The following is a 24,648-nucleotide window of genomic DNA, read 5'->3' on the forward strand; positions in this document are numbered from 1 at the left end:
CTTGCCCTCATCTGACCCTCCTTTCATCCCTCCCCACCACCCCATTCCCTGCCACTTGCTCCAGCCATCTTCCTAATGAATGGCTTCCATGATCCCCCTCCTGCAGAGGGACCCCAGCTCCACTGGGGACACTTGTGGCCCAGGTGTCCTAGGCTCTAAAAGCAGAGCCGTGGCAACACCTCCTCCAGTCAGCACCCACCTGCCTCCTGCCGTGGGGTCAACCAGGACCAGGAATCACAAACCCTGGCGACCAGGCCTCACATTTGGCCCTGCGCCCCCCCACCCCGGCTTGTGTTAGGCTTCGGCACATCCAACGTAAGGTCATCAAGTGGATAAACCTGCTACTCGCACACGTGTAGTTCAGTGCCATTCTAAGATGGGCAAATCTATTCGGAGAACCTCTGGGATGGGCGCTGCCTCCCAGAGCCAGACCCGGGAGTAATGAGCAGACACGCCAGGATGCTGAACTCCGACAGGGAAAGAGGCCTTCACCGCGCTCGGGCGGTGCTTTCTTCCCAGCGGGCAGATGGTGGCGCTGTGGCTCAGGGGCTGGGTGGGAAGCAGGGCCCAGAGCTGGTCAGCGCCTCCTCAGACCGTGGCGGGCCAAGCTGGGCTCAGGAGCCAGGGGCCCTGTCTCCAGGGACTCGGGGTCTTGCTCTGCAGGCGGAGCACGCCTTTGGGGTCCAGCTGCCTCCCTGCTCCTCCCGAGGCTTAGCAGGAAGTGGAGGAGTGCTCCCGCTCCGACTGGAAGGGAAACAAAGAAGCCAGCGATATGAGCCGCCACGGCAGGACGTGGAGTCGTCCCGAGTCTGTCACTTCCTCCACCTCCATGGCCCAGCTTCCCCGAAGATTAAACCCTTAACTCCCAGAGAAATTCATTCTTTCTGTTCTTTTTGGGGGGAGGGGAGGGGCTTGGGGCTGGGACTGAACCCAGGACCTTGTCGCTCACCCGGATCCCCAGCCTTTACAGTTTTAGAACCGGGGTCTGGCTGAGCTGCTATGTTGCCCAGGCTGGGTTTGAACCTCCAGTCCTGCCTCAGCCTCTTGCCTTGGTCCCACCCTCTGGGGATTTTCCGGAGGACCACATCCAGCTCCTGAACAGCCTTCTCTGGTATTCTCTGACTCAGTTCGTAGTCCATCTGTCACCTGCATTCTCATTCCCTAGATCAAGAAACAGGCTCAGGGGATCTCTTGCTTCAAGTCACACAGTGAGGGGACAGGACCTCATAGCCAGACCCAGATCCCCCAAAGCTACCCCTTCCACAACCTCCACTGGGACAGGAAGCCTCCAGCTGTTCCTGCTCATCCCAGACTTCCCTGGAGAAAGCTCACAGGCTCCTGTGGGGACAGAAGCCAGCTGGGGACAGCCAAGGGCTCTGGTCATAGACTTGCCGGCCTTGATCCCTCCTCTGGAGATTTTCTGGAGGACCCAACGTGAATTCTCAGGAGACTGACATACACTGCTTTCTAGCAAAGTCCCCGGGGCATGTGCATGGCCAGAAGCTTTCACACCAGGCAGGGCCTGCAGCCGGGTACAGCCCCGGGTGCTGTGACCACATAGTCCTGTGCACACACCTGCCCTGCCATGCCTCACTCACGCACCTGACTCCTCTGGGCCACCTCCTGCACATCAGCGTCCCCACAACTCAGCCGCCCTGCAATTCCACAAAGCACAGCTCGCCCCCCCTCGCGAATCTTTCTCCTTCTGCTCCCTCTGCTGGTGACAGTGATAGTCCCAGCCCAGCTTCCCGGGTAGCGCCTTCTCCTCAGATCCTGGCTCCTCACTAGCCTTCCCTGCCCCTGCAGAGATCCTGCTCCTCATCGCCTGTCACTTCCTCTGTGACACTTGATACAGCCTGTCACTCTGTTGATCTACAGGAAGGGACTTGGCCAGATTTGTTCACTGTCTCGTCCCCGAACAGTGCCTGGCAGCTGTTGCCTAGCAACTGGATGCTGGGTACCACCCCTGCCAGTGGCACTTGATGGCATGGTTTGGCAGAAGTGGGGAAAGACAGACAACACTTAGGGACATCGGAGATGCTGAGGCCAAGGTCTACAAAGGTGAGTCAGCCCCCAGGGTGGCCTTGGGCTTGGGTCTCCAGGGGCACAGACGTGCATCCACTTCTGATGGCAGGTGGAGTGCTAGGGCCACGGGAAACCTGTGAGGGAATCTGAGACTCGCCCGAAAGGAGAGCCCTTCTGTGTTTCTCCTGCCACTCACCTGTAATGAAAGCTACCAGAACCCCGACTGCCCACATCCACCCTTCCCAGTGGCTCCCTGTCCCCCACTTACCTGCCTGCTGCTTTACTGGAAGGGCCTCTGTTGTTCCTTGCCAGGTTCTGCCACATACTTGGAGTCACCATCTGCAACAAGAGCAGGGCACTGTTAGGGCAGGCTGGCCCTACTTGGACATCTGCTGTGGCCCCTCCCCCACCCCCGTGCCTGCCAGAGGAGGTGCAGATGCCTCAGCTTGGCCCTCTCCTGGATGAGTCCACTTAGCCCCCGCTGCAGCCCCTCACCTCAGCAGGCCCTCCTGCATGTTGGTCTTCCATCAGGCCACTCTGCCTCGGTGGTCACACACCCCACCTGTGGGGGTGGCCATGCTGTTCCCAGCCACAGGATCATCACCTGTGTCCCTCGGCCCACTGCTCCTTATTCTTTAGGCTGAGCTTTCAGGTCCTTGCCTTAGGAAGCCTTCCTGGCCAGCACGGTCTACACTGTCCTCCTGGTATCCAGTATGTGACATCATGACCACTTAAATGACCACTCGGGCTTCAATAGTGCTTGAATTTCCTACCCAGTCTTAGCTGCATGGTGGTGGGTGCTGGCTGTTTCATGTCTACATAGGCTTGACCTCCAGCACAGATTGATGGATAGTGCTTGATAAATGTGCTGTAAATTCTTGATAAGGACATGTTGAACAGATGGATAGATGGATGGATGCAGAAAGGATGGGAGATGGGTGGATAGGTGGATAGAGTTATGGTTTATACCTAGATATCCCCCCAAAGCCTCATGTACTCATAGGAGGACATATTGGGAAGTTGCTGAATCTGGATGTATGATGCTGGGATCAAGCATGTGTGATTACTAAATTAGTCCACTGGTTGGTTTGGCATAGTTCTGGGTGTGGAGAGTGGGGACGCACACCTGGACATGAGGGCTACCTGCCCTAAGGCCATGGACAGAATATAATGGATGGAAACAGGGCCATTGTTGCTTGCTGCTGCTTGGCTGCCTTCTTCCAGCCATGAGCTGTTTCTCCTCTGTGATGCCCCTCTGCAAAACCACCTTGCCTTGGAACCACCTAATGATGGACTGAAACCTCTACAAACTGTGAACCAAAATAGACCTTTCCTCCTCTAACTTTGGCTATTAACTTCATGTATCTTGTCGTCTCAGCAATGAGAAAAGTAACTAAAACAGATGCATACATACTTCTGTGGATATGCAGATAAATGACTGGATGGATGCATGAGTGGATAAGTGCTATGTATGTATGGGTAGATAAATGTAGGACGGATGAATGAATGGGTGAATCGGTGAATGAGTGGTTGGGTGATTAGATGAATGGGTTTATGAATGCATGAATGAATGCATAGTCAGGGCTGAAAAATTAAATAAATGAATGGAGAATGGTGTTAACCATCATTTCCAATTCCCTAATGAAGACAGGAAGGACATGAACATGTCCAGCGCCAGGTTCTGAGATTCCACACGAGGCCACCTTTGCAGTGAGGACCCCTTCGGCTCACACCCATCCTGCTGCTGTGAGACTATAATAGGGTTTCTAGTTTATCTCTCCATCTTAGCTCCATTTTCCTTCTGTATCTCAGCTCTGGGGTTTTATTTTTTCTTCTTCACCTAAGAAATGCACTTTGTCCCTTTTCATGTCTTCTGTAAAGAAAGCATGGTTTCTTCTCTCACCTGGGTATTCTTTATGAAATTTGTGTCGCAGGAACCGCCCATCTGGAACACAGTGAGAAGATAAAATATGTTCAGCATTTGAGGCCAAACTGGCGAATTATTAATATCTTTCACGCTCGTTTTCCTGTGGTGCACAGAGGAATCTTCCCCAGCTTACATGAGTTATAGCACAGCTGAACTGCACACAGAGGAATCTCTCTTCATGAACTGAAGGAATTGCACAAAAAATGTAATCCAATTCCATTTTTGGTTGTGGAAAACATAAAGAGAAATATTTTTTTGTTTAACATACAATGGGTTTACATTGTTACTTTTAAATGACAAATACATAAACATTTTAATGTCGTGGCTTTAGTTTCTAATATGACAGATCTCCATAGCCATAACCCTCACAGAGGAAAGCTCTGAGCACATGCTTCAGTAGGACCTTGTGAGCCTAAGAAGTTTGGGACCTTACTTTTTGTTTGTTTGTTTGTTTGTTTGTACCGGGGATTGAACTCATGACCTTGCACTTGTCAGGAAGGCACTCATGCCACTGAGCTACATCCCCAGCCCTGGGACCTTACTATTTTAACAGAGGAATTCAAAGCAAAATTTCAGCAAATCTCATCACAAAATATGCTCCTGCAGGCAATAAACTATGCTGTGAATCTGTTCAAGGGGACTCATGTGTCAGTGCTGTGAAGGACACAGGGACCTGAGCTGAAATCTTCACTGCACCGTGTATCCCATCTAAGCCTCGTTTTTCTCACCTTAAGATGAGCATGAAATCTAGTCTCTTAAAGTTATCACAAAGATTCTAAATTTTTTCATGCAGGACACAGATATGCAAGCATTAGGAGGAATCATATAAAGTTGTCCCTTTCATAGGCAAGACATGGTCCACTGCTGGCAATTTCATGCCCCTGCCAGCAGTTCCTGCTGCTGTTTGACTCCCCTTGACCCCATCCCTACCCTCAGCCCCACCCCACCACAGCACGGGACATTTGGGGAGAGAGGACAGCGGCCACAGTGCGGTGATGTCCATGTGGCCATCTCCCCAGCACTGAGCTCGGTATTCCTCTTGGTGGCCAGCACTGTCCTCTCTGCTGGGATGCTGATCAATCACACTTCTGCCACAGCTGACACTTTTCTCTTGTTCTGTGGTCGTGTACAGGGTTTCTGGACCAGCGTGGACATTTACTATTTGAGGTGGTGACACCCATGGTGTTGAACCTGTCATCAGCAATGGTGGCAATGGCTTTTCCAAATCAAATGACTGGGGTGTCTGTTCCAAGCTGAGATCTCTGGAACAGACCTGCCTCCAGGTGATGCCACAGGGGACAGAGGTGTGTGCATGCTGGACACTCGCCTTAGGCTAAACACAACCCAGTTTCCAAAAGTGACTGTGTCACTTGTATCAAACAAACCCCCTCCTGCCCAAGGACTCTGAGCACCACTTAATTCCTCCTGTGCCATGTTCTGACCCTGCAGTCCAGCTATGCGGCCACCTTATTCCTCCTGGGGAAAGCCTCTGACGCCCTGCCCAGCTCCCTGGTGCAGATTCATTGGGTGCACCAACATTCACCCTCCTCCTGCAGAGGACACAAGTCCTCAGCTGCCCGTTTTCAGCCCCAGCCGAGAGCTTGCCTGTTGCTGACCTGGAGGCTGGACCAGGGAGGCTGGTCCTTAGTGGCCCCACAAAGTCTGCTGCCTCCTCTCCCAAGGTCCAAAGACAAAAAATAGAGAGGTTTATACAGCGTGGGGAGAGAGGGAGAGGGAAGAAGAACAAAGCCAGGATGACCATATTTCAACAAATACTGGACAGACTGGGTGCAGGCTACCACATTCTTGCAACTTTTCTGTAAGCCTAAAGTTATTTCAAATATGTAGTTAATAAAACGAACCAAAAGCCTTTTCACTCGATGATGCTGGGAGGAGAACACCATTGCTGTGAAGCAACTTGCTGGGTGCTAAGGTGTGGGGGACTCAGCCATAATCACCGACCATTGCCAACACGTGACGGCCCCTGAGGACAAGGCGGGGGTCCTCCTGCTGGACAGACTTCATGCCAGCAGCCGGTGGGTCCTGACCTCACATGTCCCCTTCCTGTGGTGGCCATGGAGTGGCACGTGTTCGCTGGGGACCTCCTGTGCACCACACGCTATGCCAAGCACTTCCTGGGTGCTCTGTGCACCATCACAGTGCCATGCAGTGCTGCCGCAGTCACCACCATGTGTTACAGCTGAAGAAACTGCAGCGTGGGAAAGTTAGGTGACCGCCGGGCTCTCCAGGGAGAAGTCTGCAGGCTGTGAGCCCATTTCCGAGGGTCTGAGCCTGCGATTCTGAACTCAGGCCCTGGCTTCTTGGTGTGTCACCTCGCTTTTCAGTGCCAGGGTGGAACCCAGGGCCTCAACACTGAGCTCCATGCCCAGTCCTTTGGTCATTTTTTATTTTGAGACAGGATGTTGCTGGATCACTCAGTTGCCCAGCCTGGGCTGGAACTGATGACCGCCCTGCCTCAGCCTCCCAGAGTGCTGGGATTAAAGGCCTGTGCCACTGTGCCTGGCTACATTTCTCTTTTGCAGGCTGCAACAAAACAGTGGATGCCTGTGAGATGCACAAGTGGCTACTGGCCTCACCAATTAGATGGGCATCATTTGTCTGCTCTCTTTCTTAGCTTCATCCCAGAAATGGGTCTTTTTCTTGGCATTGATTGGCACTCTTGAGAATGGGTTTGAACTAGCTTGGCTTACAGGAGTAAGGGGTCTATGGGTCTATGACAGAGCCCTGGCTGCCTTGCATTATTACCAACCACCTCTCATTACCCAGGTCCGCTCCATGGGCTTTGCTTGTGTGAATTCAATGGCTCCCGTAGCATCATGAAGTAGCCCCATTGTACAGGTGAGGAAACAGAGTCTCGGGGAGATGGAGAATCTGAGCCCAAGATCAGCCAGCTAGAAACTCAAAGCTGGAATGCACAGCCAGTCTGCTGGTTTAGAGTCCCTGTCCTGTGCCTCGAGGCAGGACAGGAAAGAGACTCCAGCCGTGGGTAGCATGGGGAAGCTCTGGGCCAGCCTCAGGGTGCTGGGGACATTTGCTAGGGCAGGGCTCTGACGTGGGGACCCAGGAGCAGGCGGGGCGCCCACACTCACCTGCGTGCCGGCGCTGCTTGACGCACTGCCCGCGGTTGGGGATGCCCTTGGCCACGTCCCCTGGGCTCAGGATGTGGCACTCGTAGCCAGAGGGACAGAGCAGTGGCTCGGCACCGTCCTCGGTGGTGCTGCAGGCCTCTGCTGTGGGAGGGACACGAGCCAGGCTCAGGGCGGGGCTGGTTTCAGACGTGTGCAGTCACAAGAGTGAGCAGTCACACACACACACACACACACACACACACACACACACATACACACACACACACACAACCACAGTTTTCCTGCATATGGGGACATAAGTGTGCTGCTACAGCCACCCCGTCACACACACAGGTGGGTGTGGAGTCCCAGGCACAGGTGTGCACACACATGCACACACGCACACTCCACCTCCCCTGCAGGGCCCAACGCACAGGTCCCTCCCGAAGAAGCCGCTACCCCTTGGAGAAGCCATGAAACCTTCTTTGGATTTTGGGGTCTGGAAACCGTCCCCTGCCCTGTCCTGCATCCCGAAGGAGGCCCCATGGTCAGGGAGATCAAGCCCTGTTTCTGGACTGGGCTTGTGGGATCCCAGGGGAGGGGCCAGCTGCCCCTTTCAGTGTTGGGTGGGGTTCAGGAGGGCTGAGGCTGCCTGGTCCCTGCATGCATGTGGACAGACAGCCTGGCCCTGCCGGTCCCCTGGCTGCAGCGTGGGAGGGGGTCCCGGCCAGGCAGGGGGTCAGCTCCCTGCGGGTCTCTCACCTTGTAGCACCTCTTCGGGGCCATCCAGGAGCCAGCCGTTGCCTCCCAGCCACCTCGGCTTCGGCTGAACCAGCCAGTCTAGAACTAACACATGACATGGTCAGGTGGAGGAGGCCGAGACATGCACAGCCCAGGGCAGGGGACTCCCCTGTGCCACCCCAGAGGCTCCCAGGAGAAAACACAAAGGCTCCCAGCACACCCTCAGCGCGCAGAGGCCAGGACATTCCTAGGCACCCTGCAACACGTAGCACAGCGCCCCTCAACCAAACACCCCAGGCCCAGTGTCAGCTCAGAGACCGATGCACTCGTGTTGGACTGCTGTGGGCACTATGAGTGGGGAAGCCATTCACCTGCTGCCAGGGACTGACCGGATGGGCTTGTCCACGCGGTATTTACTGAGCCACTCTTGGGGGCTCAGGGACACGGGACTCTGCCTGTGGGGCTGATCTTCAGGCAGGGGCGGGCGACACACAGACATAGCCAGTGCGTTCTTGTAGGAAGGGAGCGAAGGCTTGGCAGGAGAGGGATTGCTGTTTTCAGAGGAGAAGCCCACAAGAAAACAAGCCTTGGGCAAAGGGCTGAGGGAGGCCAGACGTGAGCTTTATGGGTGTCCCAGGGAGGGTGTCCTAGGCAGGGACCCTGGACATGGCCCCGAATCCCTGCACTCAGGACCTAAGGCAGTGGCTGCTTCCGCACCAACAGATGGCTGGACTAAAACGGCATGATGCCTGCTTTGTGACCCTGGGCACATGACTCAGCTTCTCTGCGCTTCGGTGTCCTCGGCTATGAAGAAAGCTGATAACCATCTGCACCCGTGGAGCTGGAAGAGCCTAAGAAGGGACCTGCGTGGAAAGCTGGGACCTTGTACAGGTAGCCAGCGAGGCTAGAAGCCCGGTGTTAAGCAGGGATCCACAGAAAGGGGCGCCAATCCTATTGGCCTATCCTATTGGTGCCTGTAAGCCCCTTCACCAGCAGGGGGCGCCATTTCACGCCTTTATGAGACCCGTGCTTCATGTGGTCACTCCGGGGAGGAGGCCCTGGAGCCGCTTTCTGTTATCACAGCCTGGGAAGCACCCAGACAACCAGGAGCAGAAGGTCTTGGTCACTCCTTCCCACTGCAGAAGCGGCTGCCGGCCCCACCCCCAGCCCTTGCCCTCCCCCAGCCTCTCTGCTCCCAGGCCTTCCCTCTACTCCGCAAGGGACCTCCACCCCACTTCCCAGGCTGCTCCTCTCAGAAGTGGCAGTCCGGGCACCCCTGTGCCCTTAGCCTGGGTGCTGAGTGCTCTGTCCAGACAGCTCTTCCCTGAGCTGCACCCTCACTTCCAACCTGGGTGGCAGGAGGACACTGAAGGAGGTGACCACTGACCAGCAGACTAGAGATTTGCCTTGCCTCTTTGGGGTCCCCTTTCTTGCACACCCCCAGGGCCAGGCCTCACTCTGCCAGAGGATCTGGTAGCATCCAGGAACACTAAAGGACCAGGGCATCATGCATCTGGGGACCATGGACTGGGGCTGGACGGTTTACAGAAAAGCCCCAAATCTGAATTTTTTTAAGGGAGGAATCTCAGCCTACCCTGTTGTCATGGGAGGCGACACTGTCTGTCCCTGTCATGGTCTCCTAGGCTGTGGGCTTCCTGGACCCAGACAGGGGCCCAGTACACAGCAGGTGCTCTGTAAGTGCAGATGGACAGAGCCCGAGGAGCTGCTGCCATTCTCACTGCCCAGGGTGGGGAAGGTGAGGCCTGGCAGGTCCTCAGCTCTCCCACGCCCAGCTCGGGCACCATCCAGCTTCACCCCCACCCCTGCCTACCTGGCGGAGGTGGCACGGCCTCCAGGCAGGAGTAGGCACAGCCATTGTAGCAGCAGCGCCAATGTTGTGGGCACTGGGAGTCGGCCTGGCAGCGCACAGCCTGGCAGGCTCCAGGGGGCAGCGTCCTTGGGGGCGGTGGGCAGCGGTCAGCACGAGGCTGCTGGGGGCCAGCGATGTTCGCCTCCTCCACCTGTGGGACCAGGAAAGGATCAGCAGTGCCCAGGCTGGGCCCTGGGTCCTGGGGAGATTGAAGATCCTGGTCTCAGCCTGGGCTTCCTCAGTGGGAACCAGTGATCCTGGCAGGACCAGACTGGTGAGGTGGCTGGGGGGAGTCACAGGTGTGATGCTCCTGTGTGGCAGTGCCAGCCCAAGCCCACTGCAAGGCCCTCCACAGGGAGAGGACTGCAGGGCAGTCTTGGGTGTTTGCAGGGGACATTTGTGTGTTCCTCAGGTGCCCAGGAGATTGTGTGCCTCTAGATCTTGTATATCTGTGTATCTACACAATGAGGTGTGCATGCATGCATACACACACACACACACACACACACACACTTCTAGATGCATGACCAGGTTTCTTATCATCCATTTCCCTAGAGCTTTGAGATGCACAAACCACATGGACAGTGAGGAATTCCACCAAATATCCTGGATAAACCTTGCAAATGTACTGCTCAGAAAATCTGGAACAGGAGAACACTCTGGGCTTGCCCCTGCGTCCACTCCATGCTGAGGGTGGAAGCCAGGGCCTAAGGGCAGGCTGAGAAGCCAGGGCGTGGCTGCTGATGGGCACTGACCCCCTGGCCAGGGCTGGGGTCCACCCTGTCTTTCCAGCACATGCGGGTTACAGTGGTTTGCTTTGTGGGCGTTCTTGGGGCTGGAATTTAGGATTTATGAACTTCCCCTCCCATGCCAGGACACTGTCCTGCCAGATGTGGCTTGTGGAGAGCAGTGATTACACGGCACGCCCTGGCCGTGCCCCCAGTCTTGGTTCCAGCTGTAACTTGCATTAAAAATGCTTTAACTGTTTACTCCCCAAGGCCTTCCCCAGCACACAAGTTTCAAAATCCCACCTCCCGGTTCTGTCCAAGAAGATAAGGAGCATCAGCCTGCTGGAACTCAGCCACGGACCCTGTGTTCTCAAAACAAGAAATCAGGCTCAGAGAGCTGCTCACGTAAGGCTGGGGTGGTGATGCAGGAAGAAAATCAAGGTAGAAATAATTTTTTTTGCTATAAATTAGCCATCTACCCTGGCCCCTAATTATATCTTGAAAACATATACACATAACTGATACATATTATATGTATTTATGTGCATTTTTTTGTTGTTTTGTTTTGGAATCGGAAATTGAACTCATGACCTCAAACTTCCCAGGCAGGCACTTATGCCCCTGAGCTAAATCCCCAGTCCTCTGGGAACATTTTTAGGAGACTCAAGAAACCAGTCTGGAACGCTGCCTCTGGAAGGAATTAGTTTCTGGAGCTGAGAAAGATTTCTCTTCATTCTATGCTTTTTTGCATTTAGTCATTTTTTAAAAACCATGAACATGGATTACTTTTTCAATTTGAAGAAGACAATTAAAAACTTTAAAAGTACTAGAAGTGTGTATGGAAAAAACTATTAATGACATGGAAAAACACGTGACATAATAGTGTCTAGAAAATGAAGATGCATACAGACATGTTCCCCATCCTCCGGTAATGAGAATGAATGGTGAATTACGGAGCACATTAAGGGACCACACACACACACAAGAGAAAATAGAAACACCTCCCACCGAAGGGAGCGTGGACCTCACGGCCCTAGCTTTGTCCCAGGCTCAGGAAGCAGATGTGAGAGGAGAAGCTGGGTCTGAATCTGTGCACCCGTGCTGCCTCTCCCCAGCAGGAGCTCCGAGGGGCTCGCCGAGGGCAGAGGGGTCTCTGTTAGCAGTACTGAGATGCCTGGACCCTGCATGCGACGATGCACTTGTACCTGACGAGCTCCACATGCAGAACACAACCCGAAATGCATTGACACCCTCTGAAAGGGCAGAACCTACTCGGCTCTTAGGAAAAAACACAGAGCAAAGCTTCACAGTCCTGAGGTAGGCAGTGGCTCTTAGGAATGACATCCAAAGGAAAAGCAGTAATATAGAAGGCAATCCGCTGGGTCTCGTGGAAATTGGAGGGAGACATTCACCCTTCAAAGCACAGCACAGAGAGAGTCATAAACAACCACTGACAGACGGCAGGAAAATATTCAGCCTGTTAGCGCCGGTTGGTTGGTGGGTTTCATTCTTGAAGGAATTACAAGGGGGAGAGTCAGAAGAGGACTGAGCAAGAGTGTTGTACTGTTAGAGAAAAAGCAGAAAGCAGCATCTACTGTAAAGCAGATGAACCTAGGGCTGGGGATTTAGCTCAGTGGCATAAGTGCTTGCCTTGCAAGCATGTGGTCATGAGTTCGATCCCTGGTACCGATGGAAAAAAAAAACCTATCTATAAAAAAGCAGATGAACCTGGGGTGGGGACCCAAACTCATTCCCCAAGGGATTCATGTCCAGGGGCTTTTACATACACAAGTGACCACAGCTTAGCCAACTGGAGATCAGCCTATGGGATTACGTGCAGGAAAGTTTGACTTAGAAATGGGCCTGTCGGAGCTTGGGGTATGCAGCAGGTGAACTTTTGTGAGCAACATTAATTGTAACCTCAACTAGAACTACGACATTCGTATAAAAAAAAGTATGAACATCTTATTTCTGAACAAGAAAATCCTGCCATTCTGATGGGGCCTTTCTGTCAAGCTTCCAGCCCAATTAAAAGATGCCCAAAGGATCTGAATGGAAATCTCTCCAGAAAAGCTAATCAAGCAGCTGAGTATTGTCTGGGGGGAAAAAACCTAACTGCTCAACATCATTAGCCACCAGGGAAATGCAGATCACAGCCCGGGTGAGCCATTTCTCCAGGCTACCCCACCCCCACAAGTGAGGTCGGGCAGAACCCGCCATCGAGGACCGTGCCTTCGGGAATGCAGCCACTGTGGGAACAGCCTGGCAGTTCACTGAAAGGTTAACCCTAGAGCCATGTGACCCCGGGATCCTGAAGATCACAGTTCAAGCCCAGCCTGGGCAATTTAGCAACTTGGTGAGGCCTGTTCATGCTAGTAGATGAGGAAAAGAAAGCTGGGAGCGACTGGGGGCTCCTTTGAAGATCAGGGCAGCCCCGTGGGTGGGTCTCTAACCCACGCTGGTCTTTCCAGCATCTCCTGCTTCCTGCATTCCTGTGCCATGGCCAATAAATTTCAAGCTGCCAGCAGGACCCCGATCCCACATCATTAGCTCCCCGTCACTTTCTATAGAGTTAACTGAATTGGACCTGTGTTGGGACCTCACCGGTTTTTATCCTGATCCAAGGTGACAGTGGCCCCAGCCCCCCTGCAGGGTGACTCAGAGGCGCCTGGCCTCCTCCTCAGAGGGAGCGGCTCATTACCTAGCTTGCTTGGGAGCAGGGTTTCATTTGTAGAATGGATGGCGCCCAGGACAGAAACAAGGCCCTAGCCCCCACCCCACTGCCCTGGCATGCAGAGAGGTGACAGTGGTGACCCTGTCACAGGGCTCTGTGGGGAGCACCAGTGTAGGTGGGCCACTGTTCTCTGACAGAAATCCAAATGGCTTTTCTGGGAATTTGGACAGAACAAAAGAGATAGCGAGTTGCTTCTCGTGCAGCAGCAAAACAGATGGTGATGGGTGATAAAGACCTGATTGGGCGCTGGAAGAAGGGGGGCCCATGTTTTGCAGAAGGTTCCCAGCTCAGGGAGGGCGCTGAACAAGGACAATTCTTGGGGAAAGAGATAAAGGGCTTAGCTCCAACCTCTTCCTGCCCAGGGGCTGACATCCCCAGCCCAGGCTCAGGCTGGGTATGGCCCCACCTGCCCCCTGTACTCTCTCTCCAGCAAGCTAGCCCAGCCTCGCTGAGGTCCCCAGAGTGCTACAAGCCCAGCCCCAGCTCAGGGCTGGCAAGCAGGGTTCCAGGCCTCTGTGACATGAGCGTGTCCTCTCCCTGTCCCACCTCACACATCTTCCCACTCCCGGTATCTTTAGGCATGTGTGTATTTGCACACTCACTGATTGTGTTTCTCCACTGTGCTGTGCCCTCCAAGGGACAGGGACTCGGTTTCGATGTCACCTGTGCCCCAGGAGCAGGTGTTGAAGAAGTATTCACTGCGGAAAAGGGAGGTTATGACAATGACGATGACAATGATGATGGGCAACCGTCACTGGCCGTCTCCCAGGCTTCCTTCTAAGTGGCTGACACACAGGAAACAACTGTGACCCTCACTGCATAGCGAGGAAACTTGTACGAGGTGTGCCCAGGCTCAGAACCCGACTCTCTGGCTCACGATGGCAGCAGAAGAAACACTTGTAAAATCCTCACTCTGTGCAGCAACCCTCAGTAGAGCCTTAAATATTTCCAAGCCTCAGCTAAGGCACTGCCTGAGCTGGTGCAGTTCTCAGGTGGCAGGAGCAGAGACTCCAGGGTCTTCCTGCCCGAGGCGCCGGGCACTGGGAGGCTGCCCCACCTTGCCGGCTTCCTCCATCCGGCTCCTCTCCCCCCACCTCCTGTGGAGCAGCCCACTCAGGCCAGAGTCAGGAATGCTGTCCTCCACATGGCACACATCCTGTAAAAGCTCACCCTAACCCTGCCCTGCAGCCTCAGCCCCCCTCCTCTCCACACACACAGCCATTCTCCTGCAAATACAGCAACGGTCAGTGAAACCCCTCCCTGAGACGAGACAGCTCGCCCAAGACTGAGAGCGTCCTTCACGAGAGCCACCGAGCAGGTTCTGCCTTCTGCCTTGTCACTGCGGCTTGGGGACTGCCAGCAAGCCAAGTTCTCCAGCTACTGAACAGAAACGGGAGAAAAGCTCAGAGAACTTTGCAGGTCTGCCTGGCTGAGCTGGATAAAAAGCATTCCCTTAGGGTTAGCTGATGACCCTTTTCCCTCCCGGGGAGGTATCTTAGGCACTCTCTATGGATCTGCACAGTCATCCTGCTGCAGAAATCCTCAGGACGCTGGAAGGGGAAAGGGCAGTTCGAGCTCCATCAGTGGGCAGCGATTTGGCACGTTCCAATTCCAAGTCCAGGTTCAACTAAAGCAAAAGAGCTGGCGTAGCAGCCAGAGGAGCCTGTGTGGGTAAATACTGAGACCTCCAGCAGGCCTTGGGAAGGACGTGCCGTATCCTACAGTAGGGTGTGCGAACACAAGGCGCAGAACAGCGCACGGGGTGTGACTCCCCACGTGCAAAGTCCACAGAGACGAAGCCGATGGTGACTGCCAGGGACTGGGGAACAGGAGCACGGGGCTCAGTGGAGTCATGGCCACACGTTTTCCTTTAGGGGAGACAGAAGTATTTAGCAAATAGTTAAGGGAACAGAGCAGTACCAATGGATTAGCTGAAAGGTTCACTTACAATGGGTAATTTACATCCTGTGTATTTCACCTCAGTAAAGTTTTTAAACACCATGAATACAGAGAAACCAAATGTGTGCTGTGTGTAACTCCTTTAAGAAAACGTCTAGACCTCCCCTGAGCAATGTCAACAGAGCTCACATCCTGAAGGAAGAAGTTAGATCATTTCTGCTTGTAACTTTCTGTGCTGCCCGAAATTTATTTTACAGTAAACACCATTATTTTAATTATCAGGACAAAATGTATTATACCATTTCCATTTAGGGAGAAAGAATCCAATCCACAAAGCTGCCCCACTTCACCCACATCCCTCCCTCAGCACTCACCACCCCTCTCCTTCAGCAGTAAGAGCTTACCCTTTTTTGGAATGTTCCAGCAGCAACTTAATGGCCAGCCCAGGACTGGCTTGCTTGCTGGAGGAAAAAAGCCAATTTTCCTTTAAGCATTACTGTCTCTTTCTCTGGAATGTGGATGTCTAAGTTCTAAAAATAAGACTGTGCCCGGAGCACAGAGCCTGGAGCTCAGTGTGTGTGGATGAGATCATGTCCTGGAGCCTGGTCCTTGGTGCTGGGAGGAGGACTTGGTGGAAGCCTAGGACACTTTCTCAGAGAGGTGCTCATAAGACCAGAGCCTCCCAAGTGCAAACTCAGAGCTGGCAGGACACCTGAAGAGCTCCCAGAACACACCACACCTCTGCTCCAGAAAGTCCTCAGGCAATTTGCTCAGGCTTTAACAGCACACTGGTCACCGCCAGGCCTACAATGATTATTGTGGTAAAAATATGGATAACACCAAATTTGTCATTTTAACCACCCTTAATTGTGTAATTCGGTGGCATCCATCAGATCCACAAGTTGTGCAATCACCATCACTATCTGTTTCTAAAAATTTTACTCGCCCCAAAGAAAGTGTTCTCCTTAGAAGTCAATCCCCATTCTTCCCCTGCCCAGCCTCTGCAACCACAAATCTACTTTGTGTCTATGGATGTGCCTGTTCCGGATAGTTCCATACAAATAGTTTCATCCACTATGTGACCTTTATCTGGCTCTCTTGCTTAGCGCCATGATTAGGAGAGTCATCCACATTGTGTGATGTAATGGAAGTTTGTTCCTTTTCATGGCTGAGCAATGCTCCACAATGTAGATGGACCACATGGTTTTTATCCATCCCCCCACCTGCTGGACATCAGCTGTCTCCACCTCGAGGCTGCTGGGGGGGGGGTCCCTCCGCTGCCCTCTCCTCCATCCCACCTCCCTCTCAGTACCTGATTATAACCACACAGGACCTGGATTCTTCCTCCTCCCTCCCTCCCAGGCCCAGAGAGGAGATGGAGGTCTGGCCAAGCTCACTCTAAAGCCACAGTATTCGTTTCCTTTCCATTCTTTCCATCCAGGCCATCTGGGCTACACTGGGGTTGGCAGATCCTGCATTTCACTCCTGCAGGCTGTGAACTTCCCTTCCAGCACCAGGGTGAGTCTAGGGCTCTGCCAGGGCCTCAGCCATAGGTACCCATGGCCTGGGTACACTGGGCACTGCTCCTCCAGACAGGAGCGTCTCAGTGGTCTCCTGATGGCTTCCTGCAGCACAGGACATGTGGGCTCGTATTTTTCAAAGAGCACAGAGAGTGCCCAGGACCCAGTATAGTGACAGCTTCATACTCCAGGTCCAAATGCCAGGGGAGCAGGTGCTATGGCGCCAGTTTCTTTCTCTGAGAAACCTTTACCAGTCGGGGCCGCCTGGACAAGCATTACTCTCCATTCTCCGGAGTGGCCCGCATATGTCTCTCTGGGGCTGGGCGTGGGAAGTTACAGCCAAGCCCCAGCACTGATACGAACTTAGTCTGCGGTTCTGAAGCCAGAGGGAAAGATCAGAGGTTGGCTGAGTCTCTTCCCTCTGGGGCTCCCTGGTCCTGTGTGGGACACACGCACACACACGGACACATACACACACACACACACACACACACACACACACACACACACACACACATGCCTTCGGTCTCTTGTCTGTCTTTCCGTACCTTTCTGTCTGCATCTTTGCTTCTGTGTCATTTCTTTTAAGGACACCAGTCCTACGGGATCAAGCCCTCTCCCTGACACAGTGTGGCCTCAGCCTAACTCATGAGTTCTGCATGACTTTATTTGCAAATCAGATTTCACTCACAGACCCAGGATTGGGCTTGGACTTGTGTTTTTTGAGGGGGAAGGGTTGACACAATCTCATCCATACCACAGATCTCAGGCGAGGAGGACAGGCTGTCCCAGCAAGCTTGGGGCACCAGGCTGAGGAAGGCTCGGGTGGCAGAGGTGAGAGGTGCAGGCACTGACCCTCACGCCACCTGCCTCGCCCTCCTTTGCTATTTAGCAAAAATGAAAAGGAGGCGTAGGCAGGCCCCAGAAAGCTCACTGAGGGGTGGGATGCAGCCCTGTGAGAGCAGTGACCTAGCACGTGAGACCCTGGGTCTATCCCAGCACTACTAAACAAATGACTAAATAGAGCTCATAGAAGTAACAGCAGAAAGCAGAGCCAGGTTGGGGAAACTGAGGAACGCCAGCATTATGGTCACATCTGGCTCCTTTGTGCACACCCCGAACCCCATTCCCCAAGCAGATGAACCACAAAGGGAGTCCAGGCTGATTGGATGCAGCACAGAGGTTCCTAGTGGGACCGGCACTTCTGGGTGGGATGCAAACTGAACAACCATTTCTGCTGGCCTGGATAGTACTTGGGAGACAACAGAACCACAGCTGTGACCACAAGGAGCATCAGGGCACTGGGCCCAGGCTGGTCAAGAGGATCCAAGAGCTCAGCATGACACACACTTGGCCTGGCACAGAGGAAGTGCTCGTAAGTGATTATCATCTCTTCAAATGCCAGGAAAGAAAAGCCAAAAAAGATCAGCTGCCCAGAACCAACCCCGAGCCACCCAGAAAGGCTTTGAAGCCATTCACAAACATTCTGCTGCTGTTCAGCCCAGCCTCGTGAATCACTGCTTCTGCTGTGCGCACATCTGTATGTGTACAATTCGTGTGTGCACACATACGCACCTGCACACACTGCATGCCCCATGTACAGAGAATGCAGATCTGTGCCAGGACAGGCCGATGGCTTTGTGGTTCTCCTGACCCTGTGAAGCAGGTACCAAAAAGCCACACTACAGACAAGGACACAGACTCAGAGAGGAGCAGGAACTCGCCATTCCAGTGGAGCCAGAAAGTGGTAGATGGGGGCTGTCTGAGGAGACTCCTGGAGGGCCCCCCGGGGGGAACGCAGGCTGGTGCTGCCTGCTCAGGAAATTCACCAGCCCCACGGCACTCAAGAGACCCAGCCCTGAAACAAAAGCCTGTGGGCAGCGTCCACACTGTCACTGGGCCCAGCGTGGCTAATTGCAGCCTCAGTGAAGTCACTGGGGAGGGGTTGGAAGGGATCACAGAGCTGTCTGGCTCTGCCACGTGGGAAGCAGTGAACCACAGCAGGACCATGAGGAAGGGCCACAAGCCGGCAGGAGCCCTTGTGTGCTTTCTCTTCCAAGCAAGTGATCAAGTCTAAGTGTGCATGGTACAATTTGCACAATGCACTCAGCTCCAGCACAGGGCTGGCCCCCCAGCCTTTGAACCCCACGACAGCCCAGCCCAGCCCAGCCCCACAGTCCTCGAGGGCCCAGGGCCCAGTTCCCTGCTGGATACTATAGAATGGACATTAGGATGGGAACAGAAAGGGCAGTGGAGATCACCTGGTCCCTCTCCTCCATTTCCCGGGTGATGACTGGATGTCCAGAGAGAGGCAGAGTACAGCCCAGCAGGGAACAGCTCTTGAGAGGTGACTCTGGGCCTGGCATGCTGCCCAGTATCCTGTGTGCTAAGCAAGGCTGCTGTGCACCCCTGGGCTCGCTGTGATGCCCCCATCTGACTCCGCCTCACAGACCAGAGTCCATCCTGCTACCCCAAAACCCCCTGCAGTGCTGGAGTCCCCACATGTGAGCGCCCTGCCTAATTTCCTCTCGCTTTCTCTTCCTCTCTCTCCCTCTTTTTAAAAATACCGAGTATAATCGACAAAATCCAGAATATGCAAAGGGTGCACTGACACATCCGATACACATGCACGCCGTGAGATGATTACTCCAATCAAGGCGATTAACACTCCCGGCGCCTCACATCCTTACAGCAACCCTTAGTTCCCAGCATTTAGAAACATTTTATGACAGCACAGTCGAAAATACTCTTAAAAAGGCGCTGGGCAGCTCACTCCCAGGAACAGTCAGATCACCAATCTAGGGGACACTGTTCTAGATGGTTCCTTCCTGCCTCTACTCATGAATGCATTTTTTTTGAAAATCAAAAACTGGCAGTGCCACATGTACTGGCTTGGAACTGGCTGTTTCACTGAACAGAATGCAGTGGATGCCTCACCTCGATAACTTCACGTCAGCATCGCGATCTCTTAAAGGCTTAACTAATGGCTTTTCCATCCCCTCGCTACCCTCCTGAAGCCCTCGTCAGTGTGTCCACCTCCTCCAGGGGGCTTTAGGGTGCGCTCCCTCCTCCAAAAAAACTTACCAGCATTTTGCTTTCTGCTGCTTTTTGCCTCCCATGGGACGACCTGTCTCTCCCCCTGAGCACCTGCCCAGCCTGGACAGTGGGATTCTGGAGACCCAGCATGGCCTCAGTACAGTTTCCTGTGCCCACCATGCCTGGGGTCATTAAACTTTACCTCCTCCCTTGTGTCCAGCACCTAGCAAATTTGTATTCACCCTTCAAAGCCTCAGGCAAATGTTTCTAAGTCCCAAGGACTTGCCCTGCTTCTCCTGGGACAGAACCACATGCACAGGCATCTTTGTCTGCATGGCGACTGCTCACTCCTCACGCATAGGATGCACTAGGTGCTGACTTAGAGGCAGGCACTAGCTGCCCAAGTGCACTAGATAGAGCCCAGCCCAACCTAGGACACGTGTCCCAGCCTGGAGACAAGCACCGTGTACTTTCATGGACTAAAAGCCTCATGACACATTGACCACCACATGCTAAATGCTCTGTGTGGCTTTTTCTTCACATCCTCCCTCACGCACAGAGCTTCAGAGATGCCACTCGACCCTCTGCACCGCCTTGTGCCCTGCGCAGCCTCAGCCTGTGGATCTGCACCTTTCGGGGTACTGGATCACACCCTACGCTGCCCCTGCTCTCTGCCACCCTCTTCCTGCTCCATTTCTTTGGCACTAGAAAGCTGCAAGCTCGACTCCTCTTACTGATTCTCCGCTGCTTCCACGGTGGGGTGGATTCACCGGGCAGAGATCTGATCACCGCCTCCCCTGAGCCCAGGACCATACCTGGTAAACAGTGGTGAAGGAAACAGCCGTCTGTGGCTGAGACTTCAAGGGCTCAGAGATGCCACCACTGTGCCTGAAGTCACACAGCTGAGGAGGAGTGGAGCAGCTGCCATAAGTTTACTGAATGTATAAACCACGTGTAACTCCATTTCACATTCCCTGGGTTATCGACAGTGGACAGAGACAAAACACCGCTTCAGATCCATGGGCCGTTGCATAGGCGCTGGTTTTTAGGGGGAAGCAAGTGTTGGCTTCAAGTCCCAAGCCAGGCACTATCCTTCTGCCACAATCGGGGAGCCTTTGCCCACCCCCCAATTGCCAACAGGGCTTGGGAGGACAAGAGTCCGTCTGTCCAACACACACACTCCTCTTGCACTCAGAGGAGACACCTGCAGAAGAACTCAGCGCTGAGGTCTCCCGCTGCAGCCGCCCCCACCGGCAGAGGCCACCCACGGCTCCCGCACTTACTCGGGACCTCTCTGGCAGCCTGTCCCGCAGGGCACGCTTCCAGATGTCAGCGGCAGAGCCAGCTCCCAGCAGCTGCAGGAGACAGAGAGCCCAGAGGACCTTCCTTCCGCAGCTGCCCATCCTGCAGCCGATGCAAGGCGTTTCCTCTGGCCAAAGACCTTGCAGACACGGAGAAAGGAGGGACTGGCTGCAGGGTGGGGCCTGGAGGGGAACAGAAGTGTGTACTGCGGCCTCTCTTAGCTCCCCTCCCCAGGCCCCCTGGCTCTTGTGCCCGGAAGTGTCACATGCTCCCACTCCCAGAAGGCATCTGGCCGGCCAGGTTCCTTTTAGCCCGCCCTCTGACCTCTGGCCTCGGTCTCTGACCCACAGGGGCAGCTGTAGCTCCAGTAGCTCTAGCAGCTGTGGCAGCAGGAGGAGGGGGCACACGACTCCACGATCGATCGATCAATCGATCAATCGATGAAGTAGCTGGGAATGGCTCCGCCACGCGAGACTCCTGCTTAATGAGCTGGTCCTGTGGGACTCCACGTCTCTGGTCCTGTGGGACTCTGTCTCCTGCCTCCTTTGAGGAGGTGTGAGGGCTGCAAGCTGGGGCCGCCCAGGGTGGGTGGGGCTTGAACTACCTCAGCCAAGTTCCCAGTTGGGCCCCAAACTGTCCGCCCAGAACAGCTGCCCGGAGACCAGCTGCCGGGTGGGTGGCCATGGGAAGACCCCGGGCTCCTGCTTCCTGATGTGGGCTTTGGGGCAGCTCCACATGTAGTGAGCTTCCATGCAGTTCCGGTGACACCAGACCTGCAAAGCACAGCTGGTCACGTCTGTCCTGCCGTGCAGGTCAGTGTGTGCGGGGGTGACAGTCCACGCTTAGCCTCATAAGCATGCTCTGTGGACTGTTCTCATGCCCAGCTGAGCAGGGCTGATGTGACACCCATCTTACAGATGTGGAAACAGAGGCACAATGCCACCTGATGTTCTGCCACAGTGCAGAGCGGAGGCTGGAACCCCGGCTTGTGTTGTCACCGAGGCGAAAGGGAGGAAAGGTGGCAGCGCCTGTGATCTCATCAGATCTTAGGTGGCTTCCAGGAGCTGCCCCGGCTGGGTGGGTGCCTACACAGAGCCAGCGCCTTCCAAAGGGACTCCCTCTCCTGCCAGCCCACCTCAGAGCCCCGCTGGGACTGTCCACGCTTCCTGGTCTTCCTGAATAGCGACAGCAGCAAACGTGTAGCCTGAGAGGTGGCCTGTTTTAATGCACAGTGGTCTCACACCAGCGTGGAGACAGGCTCGGTCTCTGAAGTCCTCGCAGAGCACGGCCAGGGCACTCAGCGGTGAGAGCTGGCACTGGGGTATCCCGAACTTGGGGAGGCTTCTCTGTAGGACTGAGAAGGGCTCCCAGGAGCAGGGAGGAGTGTGGTCAACGCTGTGTTCCAGAGACGCCTCCCTGCCTCCCCTGATCCTGGAGTCTTGAATGCTCCTCCATTTCTTTGTCCTGAAACTGTGTACCAAGCCCTGTGGGCCGTGCTCCGGCCACCACCCTCCCCACTTCCTTCCGGCCAAGGCTGCAACTCAGAAGTCAGAAGATCTCGGGAGGCTGGGGAGGGGAGAGGGGAGCCCACCCACTGATGAGGACCCCACTGTGCCTCAGTTTCCCACCTATAGGGCAGAAGCTGCCCCCTCCAGGAGAGGATTAGGGCTGAGATCCGGGCTTTGTCACTCTCTCTCCCTGAGTCACGCCCCCTTGCCCCCCCCCCCCCTTTCATCCCTCAGGAACCCTGGGGAAACCTCCTGCCCAGCTTTCCAGGGACAGCCACACCTCCCACAGGCTTCCCGTCGTTGCCCTCTGCTCCTGGCCCACTTCCTGCCTCTGTCTGTGGGTGGCCCCATTTCCGTGGGAGAGCTGATCCCACCCCCAAAGAGGACACTCCAGCCTGAGCGTCTCTGTCCATCCAGACGCCTGGCCTTTGTCCTGGCTGTCCCCGCCCACCTCACCTCATCCCGTTTCCTGACTAGGTCTGTGAGACACTCACACAGCTGCCCTGTACATGCTGCTCACTCGACCCTCATGCCAGCCCCGGAGACAGTGCCCGTGACCCTCAGCCTTGCCCTGGCCTTGGCCTCCCCTGTGTCTGATAGACTGACACTAGGACTAGATTGCAGTCTGCAGGGTCCTGCTGGCTTCCAGTCTCTGCAGCTGAGTCGCCATAAGATCCACAGGGCACTCCCCACTCATCTATCTGCCTGTTGCTGTAGGAGGCTGGCTCCACACTGCTCTCTGTCAACCCCGCTGTCCCCTCGGTGTCACCAGTCTTTACACACAGCCATGAGGCATCTGTCACTGGAGACCGGCGGTGGGCCCCTCTGCACAGACACTGTCCACTGCCTCAGTAGTCCCTTGCCCCTGGGAGCAGTGACACATGAGACACGACGGGTCGGAACTCAGATCTGCCCTAGGCAGAAAGATTTGCCCTGTACTTTTAAAGGCTCCTGAGAACAGGCGACTGCATTCCGGGAATTTTTATGGAATTATGCTCCACACTGCTAGTTTTTGACTCTGTTGAGCTCAATAAAACATATCATTACATGACTTGCTCCTGCTTCCTCTTCCTGTCTGATACGGCTCCCTGAAAAGGGATGACCTGCCCCTGCGGCATGCGTGCTTTGCTCCAGAGCAGCGCTGGTCTGAGATTTTCCGGCTCTCCTCGCCAGCACTCAGCCCTGAGTGTCAGGGCTGCTACCCAGCCTCACCCAAGGTCACTGCTGCCTTATTCCCACCACCACATCTAGGCTTCAATTTACAGCCTTTAAAAAAATAGCAAATCAAGCTGGGGGTAGTGGCGCACTCCTGTAATCCCAGCGCTTGGGAAGCTGAGGCAGGAGGATCGCTGTGAGTTCGAGACCAGCCTGGGCTACAAAGTGAGCCCCAGGCCAGCCTGAGCTTATAGCGAGACTCTGTCTCAAAAAGACAAAGAAAAACAATGAACGAATTGTGTAGTTTTTCTGATAAAGCCTTTTCTGATTCACATCTTCTGCAATCTGGCAAAGTAAAGAATGACAGTCTTTCAAATCCTGTCTCCAATATCAATTTCTATCAGACACAGGGGAGGGCCAGGGCAAGGCTGAGGGTCACGGGCACTGTCTCCGGGGCTGGCATGAGGGTCGAGTGAGCAGCATGTACAGGGCAGCTGTGTGAGCGCCTCTGGCCTCATCAACTGTGAACTTGCCAAGCCCACCCCTGAGTCTGTCACAGGGAAGGGGCGCAGAAACCTCGCTCCTGGAGCACGCTCTGTGCCAGGCACCGAGCTGGGCTCCAGCAGCCCTGGTCCCTCTTCCTCGCACGTGCTCTGCTCTAGCGGGGGTCACGAGGGTCAGCTTGAAGATCCTCTCCTGTGGCTCCAAAGACAGACATTGGGGTCTCGAATCCAGGGATGAGGAAGTTCCCTCTGTGAGCTGGGAAGGACAGGGACGCAGCATCCCTGAGAGCCTCTGCGGGCATCCACACTGAGCTCAGCCTAGGCAGGCTGACCCGATTTAAAGCTGCAGAACTGAAAGAGGACAGGGCAGTGCTGCTGCTTGATGTGAAGGCAAAATGCATGGTCTTTGTTGCAGCAGCAAGAGGAAGCACCCTCCCCATGCTGGGGCCATTGGGCTGTGAGGCTATGCTGCACCCCAGCACCCTCTTTGGGCCTGGCTTGAGCAGTGTTGGGCCTGCTGCCTCAGTGCATTTGCTGGTGGTGACCCTAGGCGGAAAGGAACCACCTGTGCTGTGCAAAGACTAGGGCCAGAATCCAAGAGCCACTGTGGT

The 24,648-nt window shown here is 54.6% G+C and overlaps 2 protein-coding genes across 3 annotated transcripts; one reads left to right on the plus strand and one right to left on the minus strand.

The window, feature by feature from the left end:
• Nucleotides 1-354: 354 nt before the first annotated feature.
• Nucleotides 355-21,467, minus strand: Wfdc1 (WAP four-disulfide core domain 1). Of its 2 annotated transcripts, none has more exons than XM_003461957.4 (8): nt 21,196-21,467; nt 20,853-21,053; nt 9,614-9,803; nt 7,804-7,887; nt 7,063-7,203; nt 3,929-3,970; nt 2,294-2,364; nt 355-744 (listed from the first exon to the last, which is right to left on the minus strand). In XM_003461957.4, exons 2-7 carry the CDS (start codon nt 20,970-20,972, stop codon nt 2,306-2,308), a joined length of 636 nt encoding a protein of 211 aa, XP_003462005.1. In that variant the 5' UTR covers nt 20,973-21,053; nt 21,196-21,467; the 3' UTR covers nt 355-744; nt 2,294-2,305. The 2 variants fall into 2 exon arrangements, with proteins under 2 accessions (XP_003462005.1, XP_063103782.1); XM_063247712.1 differs by having other exon boundaries at nt 7,063-7,200; nt 21,196-21,401.
• Nucleotides 21,468-21,549: 82 nt separating this feature from the next.
• Nucleotides 21,550-23,430, plus strand: LOC134475808 (uncharacterized). Its single transcript, XM_063247710.1, has 2 exons — nt 21,550-21,683; nt 21,789-23,430. The coding sequence occupies exon 2, from the start codon at nt 22,315-22,317 to the stop codon at nt 23,332-23,334; it is 1,020 nt and encodes a 339-aa protein (XP_063103780.1). The 5' UTR covers nt 21,550-21,683; nt 21,789-22,314; the 3' UTR covers nt 23,335-23,430.
• The last annotated feature ends 1,218 nt before the right edge of the window (nt 23,431-24,648 follow it).

Source organism: Cavia porcellus, unplaced genomic scaffold (genome assembly GCF_034190915.1).
Source record: "Cavia porcellus strain 051 isolate PalLab524CR breed Dunkin Hartley unplaced genomic scaffold, mCavPor4.1 scaffold_4, whole genome shotgun sequence".
In the NCBI taxonomy this organism is placed as follows: Eukaryota; Metazoa; Chordata; class Mammalia; order Rodentia; family Caviidae; genus Cavia; species Cavia porcellus.